Raw genomic sequence first — 5,998 nt, forward strand, 5'->3', positions numbered from 1 at the left:
CATTACATATGTTATATTGTTACAGGAAGCATGCTCTAGATGGAGGAAAATGTATATCAATGTGCTTAGATAATGAAGTGTTTGATGAAGATTGTGAACTTTTTCTTGACCTTGAGGACATCAATTCTTTGTATCATTTGGAGTCAATTTCAGGAAATTTGATCGTTGCCTACATATGGTAAGTAAGTTTATTTAAGCAATTTCAGCAACTTTTTCATCACATGTTTGCTTCCCAATTTTAGCAACTTATTATGGTTTATTGTTACAATTTCACCAACTTATTATGAGTGATCATTATTTTTTAATCCACATGATTGTTTTGTATCTAAATTTTATTATTTAGTATCTAAATATTATTTTCTCAGTTGCAACTGCATTGCTTTACTTATGCTGGGAAATTACTGCATTGCTTTATGTTTGCTGGGAAATTCTAATATCTAGCAAGACAGAAAATCCCTGATTTGAACTGCAAGAAGTTTACTAATATTGTTGTGTGAACAAGTTTACTCTTGAAAATTCAACTTCTAGTAATTTTCTCATACCATGTTATTCTCATTAAGTTAATAGTTCATCATTTCTATTGAGAGGTTTACTAATATCAATTGATGTGGTACACTTTACATAAATATAGCTCATTCATTTTCAACCCTTAATGTTTGCCTTCGCCATTTGTTCTTCTAGACAGGAAGTACTTTGCTCATATCTTTTTCTTGTATATTTTTAAGTATCTTAAATGTGCTTGTCCTCAAGAAATAAAAGAATTTGCATGTATACATTTCTGGTATGTTTAATATGCAAGACTGTTCATAGTAAGTTCTCATGTATGGATGTTACTATCATCAGCCATAACTTAGTGTTATGAGTGATCATTATTTTTTCCAACTTATTATGAGTGTTTTGTATCTAAATTTTATTATTTAGTATCTAAATATTTTTTTTCTTTGCAATGATAGGTGTCTGTATAAAAAGATGGTGAAAGATACCAAGACAAAGAAATTCATATTTATGAATCCTCACAAACTCCCATATCTGGCAAAAACGGCACAAGACAAATCAGTTAAGCTTGAAACCCTGAATCAAAGGGCAACTCTTTTAGCAGATAAGCTGACAAGTGCATCAACAGATCAACTAGTGTTAGTGCCATGTAATGTCGGGTAAGCAAGAAGTAAAACATCACTTTCAATTGCTTCCTTTCGATAATTTATTCAATTTTATGATCTAATCCTATGTATTTGCCTAGTTTCCATTGGAATCTTAGTGTTATTGAACCTTACAAGGATGCTATTTACCTGCTGGATTCCCTAAGTTGCCGCATTCGCGATGATGATTCAAAATACGTAATGGAAATGTGAGTTCAGATTTCTTTTAGTAAATATTTATTATAATAAAAATCTTATTTAACAAATATTCTTAACGTATGAAGGGCCTTAAAATTGTTTAATTCAACCAAGGGAAGGAAAGGTAGGAAAAATGTTAAGTGGGAAGTAGTTAAGGTATGTGTACTTTTGTTTAACATATATTGTAATGTGTATAATTTTCATTAACAATTTGACTCTAATTACTATATATAGGCTCCTCAACAACCGGATGCGAAACAATGTGGTTTTTTTGTGATGCGATTTATGAGAGAAATTATTGAAGAAGTTGAGACTATTGAGAGAGATTCGCTGCAATCAATAGTAACATTATTTAGCTTATCTCAAATTATTTGACATAAACTATTTAAAATTGCAAAGTGATCAGTGTTGATTATTTTTTCCATTAACATAAATTGTGTATGCTCACAGTTCACAAAAATAGGGTACTCTCGTGAACAAATTGATGAGGTTCGGTCCGAGTTGGCGGAGTGCATACAAGATCATATTTATGAATAGGTATGGAATGATAGTTGCCATAATTCTATTTAGATTTAAGTTCATGGAATGGTGGTTTTTTTGGTGGAATCATAGTTAATGCCAATTTTTTTGATGCAGTGCATAGTTACCAGATCGACCTTGAGCAATTGACCCCAAAGAAAAGTTGTCACTGAAGTTTAAAAACTTGTGAAAATTTTTAGTGAATGATGATGTTTTGTGAATGATGATGTTTTGGAAAAATTGTCACTTAGGTGAAAGGATGTTTTCTGGATTAATATGCAAGTACAAAGCACTGTATTATATGTTATTCTGTAAAGTTCTGTCCGTGTAAATTATCTAGTTTCTTTATCTAGCTTTTGTTCCACTATTGGGTTTGTTTTTCTAATAATTACTCGTGCAGCAAAATACTGAGCAAGAAGTCGTAGATCTTATAATCAGGTAAAGTAGAAAAAGTTAACTACTTCATTATGCTTTCATCTTAGTATTTGTATATTTGATTTGTCTTCTTTGAACCAACTTCAAGTCAAAAAGCCGGATCCTCTAGATAGCTGTTAAAAATAAGGTATTATTTGGTTTGTCGGTGATCTTAATATTTGGTAATATTTGGTCTTTGATGCTCACGACAGAGTTCCAACGCTGCATGATTACCTTGTTCAAGCATATTGCTCACTGCCTCAGTAGCTCGCATTTTCAGGTTTGTTTCATCATTGATATTCCTTCTTTTAGTGTTCTATATTAAAAGGAAATACTAACTATCGATGAGATTGTTATCCTCTTGCTTGAACATGAACCAAAGTATATAAATTTGACCTTTTGATCTGAAAGTATAAAAAAAGTTAATTGGATACAAGTTTTTTATTTTTTTTTGAAGTTGCATTTGTTGTATTTTCATATGTTTCTCGGTGAACTTCTAAACAATTCTTTTTTCATTAATTTATTAAGGCTTATTATAAGTTTCAGTTTGATGGTGCAAATTGTTTTCTTTTGTAATCCATCTGTTTCTTCTTTGGTTTAGGAAAGTTGAAGTGAATCCCTTGATAGTTGTTTCATAGGTTTGTTCCATTATTTTCCAAGACGTCTTGGAATCACTATCAATAGCCCTCAAGGACTGTTTACAACCTTGCAATCAAATTAATTGGACTTATAATCTAATGTATGGCCATCTGGAGCATGAATATTGGAGGATTCATGAATGACTCTTTGGATGATGAATGTATGTCATTTAATATTGGTTCATGTATTTATTTAGATACATCTTGAGTATTCCTATAAATACCCTATGTATTTAACAATTCAAAGATGAAGAAAATCGAAGTAGTTGAACACTAACACTTGGACGCCAACATTTTTGAGTTGGCGCCTAGATTTGACCATCTAATAGACACGGCTAAAGGATCAACTTCTATGAACACCCTTAATAACTTATACAGATATTTGTGAACAATTAGGTTGGTGGCTATCATTTATCCTCCCTTTTTGTTGTTTTTTCCATGTACCCAATGCAGCTTTCATTTCAAAGGTTCCAAGCTGATGAACAAGGATGGGTGGACACAATCAAGTCAGTGCGATTTGGAGGAGCTGTCAGGATTAGTACCATGGATTGGCTTGGGCAATCTCAATATTTGCGTCAAACTGTCTTCTGGCCTTCCCTATCATCTGCAGTATCTGAGGTATACTATGCACATTTACCGTGAATTTTCCTTATTGAGCTTGGGCTAGTGACGGTTACGAATGTATTTTATTTCAAGAACCGTATAAGCAAGTGTTCGTGCATCTAGTTTTATAACAATGCACTTCGTATCTTTGATCTAAAAAGCTTCTGAAACAAGTCATCTTCTCCAAGCATATATATTGGCCATGTTAAGTGACACAAACAAGATCTAAAACCATGTGTTTAAGGCATTCAAAGCTATTGGCCTCATCCGGTGGGTGGCTGTTCAGAAGACTGCTCGTGAGGGGATGCAGTGGGTTTCAATTGGCAATGAGGTGACATAGTAGGTTTCAACCGACAAAGAGGAACACATGAGGTGTTAAAGGCGGCAAGCGGTGGTGCAGTTCATAGGAGCATACCAGTAGTTTTGTTCTTTTTCGTGTGCCAGTTGGCAGATGGAATGAATTTTTTTCCCTGTGCCAACCAGCATGGACAAAATTTAAAACTTCGAGGCTTCTAAAGTTGTTGGTCTCTTCCTGATCAATACTTTTAATCTTCCATCTTAACTAAGGTAATATTTCTTCGCCATTTCGTGTTCTGGTGTTTGGATTGCTATGGATGGAGAAGTTGTGCAATAATTCAGAGTGATGCCACCGTTGGGATTCGAGGTGATAAGTTGCAAATTTCTAGGCTAACCAAAACAATGTGGGTGCTTCTCATGTGGTGTGGTAGGATGTCTTAAAAAGAATAGGACAGTAAGATGAGTAATTTACTTTTTTTGATTGCTTGATCAGATGGCCTTTGGACAAATGCATAACCATAAAAGATGGATAATTCAGAATATTGGTTATTAGGGAGAAAGGTGATAGAGATCTCATTTACGGTGAGCCACACAATCTTTTCAAGAAAATAAAGTTCTTATGTGCTTTATATTAACTTGGTTTTTCTCTAATGATTTCTATCTGTTTGTATTGCAGGTTCTAAAATATAGTAAGCATTGTAGAGTCTGTGACAAATGCGTTGATGGCTTTGATCATCATTGCAGGGTGAGGGTTTTCTCCATTCACAACCTTATATGTTTTGTTATCTTGTAGTAATATGCAGTATTCATCTTTCCTAGTAGTGGATCAATAACTGCATAGGAAGAAAAAATTACAAAAGGTTCTTCATCCTCATGGTGTTTGCTCTTCTCTTGGTAAGCACAAATATTTCCTACCATTCCAATAGTTGTATTCATTAATCATAGTGATTGACACTATTTTCTTAGTGTAGATTTATCATCTGTGTGCATCAACTTAGAAGATACTATTTTCTTAGTACGTGAAGGACCTGATACATAGAATGCATTTTATGTCAGGTCCTTTTCATTCTGATTGACTATTGATTGGTCTCCATGCTTTGTGCACCTTGGGCCAGCTTATTCTGCAGTGGGCTGTTGGGATGCTTGTGCTGATACTGTGTTTTGTTGAGAGAAGGAGATTTTCTGCTGAAATTGTTTCAAAGCTGGGTAGTAGCTTTTCCTTGGCACCCTTTATCATTGTGGTGGTGAGTACTCAGAAGAGAAAATGAATGAAAATCACACATCATAATGAGGATTTTTCAAGGTTCTGATACTAATTTGATAATGTCTCTATAATGCAGGCTGTGTGCACTTTATTAGCCATGGTTGCTACTCTTCCAGTTGCACAACTTTTCTTCTTCCATATTCTTTTAATAAAAAAGGTACACTACTTTCATATTTCTACTTGTGACACAGCAAACACTACCAGTTACACAACTCCTACATTTATATAAAACAAACCTATGTATCAGGTCAAATATCTCTATTTCAAGGAATATATCTTTTATATTTTCAAATTCTTTGCATTCATCCATACACTGAGCATTACTGAAACTTATTATCCAACTGAACTATTACAGCTTGTTATTTAACTGATAGATTTTCCATAGTGGAAAACAAATAGTAGAATTTGAACGATATGGTGTTGTTTATTCATCAATTCTGGAGAAAATTGACACTTTAACTAGCTCATGCTACTCTACATGGATGCGCTTACAGGGAATCAGCACCTATGATTACATTATTGCTTTGAGGAGCAAGATCAGGAGCAGGAGCAACTTGCTGTTGGTGGGCAGCAAAGTCCGCAAATGTCCCAAGTGAGCTCTTTTACTGGACTAAGCAGCACCAGTTCTTTCAATCAATTCCATCGGGGTGCATGGTGTACTCCGCCAAGATTATTCCTTGAGGATCAGGTATCATACTTTCATTATTTAGAAAGTTATTGTGAATGTAATTTACCATGGTTAAGATTATTTTTGAAAAACCTTTTAATAAGATTTTTTTTACTGTACGAGGCAAATCCATTTAATTAAAAGTTTTTTTTTGGTAAAAAAGCCTAGTTGTAAATCTTTATCAGCACTTCATTCATTTCTCCTTATTCATCATTATCGTATTTTTGAATAAAAATTGAAATAACAAATGTAATCCACT

General features: G+C 33.8%; 1 protein-coding gene across 1 annotated transcript; it reads left to right on the plus strand.

Annotated features, from left to right (window-relative positions):
* Window positions 1–4,623: 4,623 nt before the first annotated feature.
* LOC121994870 (probable protein S-acyltransferase 22) lies at window positions 4,624–5,668 on the plus strand. Its single transcript, XM_042548763.1, has 4 exons — window positions 4,624–4,702; window positions 4,924–5,052; window positions 5,149–5,229; window positions 5,567–5,668. The coding sequence occupies exons 1-4, from the start codon at window positions 4,682–4,684 to the stop codon at window positions 5,666–5,668; spliced, it is 333 nt and encodes a 110-aa protein (XP_042404697.1). The 5' UTR covers window positions 4,624–4,681.
* The last annotated feature ends 330 nt before the right edge of the window (window positions 5,669–5,998 follow it).

The sequence above is a fragment of the Zingiber officinale genome, chromosome 6A, assembly GCF_018446385.1.
Source record: "Zingiber officinale cultivar Zhangliang chromosome 6A, Zo_v1.1, whole genome shotgun sequence".
NCBI classification, from domain to species: domain Eukaryota; kingdom Viridiplantae; phylum Streptophyta; class Magnoliopsida; order Zingiberales; family Zingiberaceae; genus Zingiber; species Zingiber officinale.

What these genes read in the sequence shown, in the direction of transcription:
- LOC121994870 (XM_042548763.1), top strand. Translation starts at nt 4,682, where the DNA reads ATGGTGTTTGCTCTTCTCTTG. An exon ending in TGGTGTTTGCTCTTCTCTTG is followed by an intron (nt 4,703 to 4,923) that starts GTAAGCACAAAT and finishes ACCTTGGGCCAG; the next exon opens with CTTATTCTGCAGTGGGCTGT. An exon ending in ATATTCTTTTAATAAAAAAG is followed by an intron (nt 5,230 to 5,566) that starts GTACACTACTTT and finishes ATGCGCTTACAG; the next exon opens with GGAATCAGCACCTATGATTA.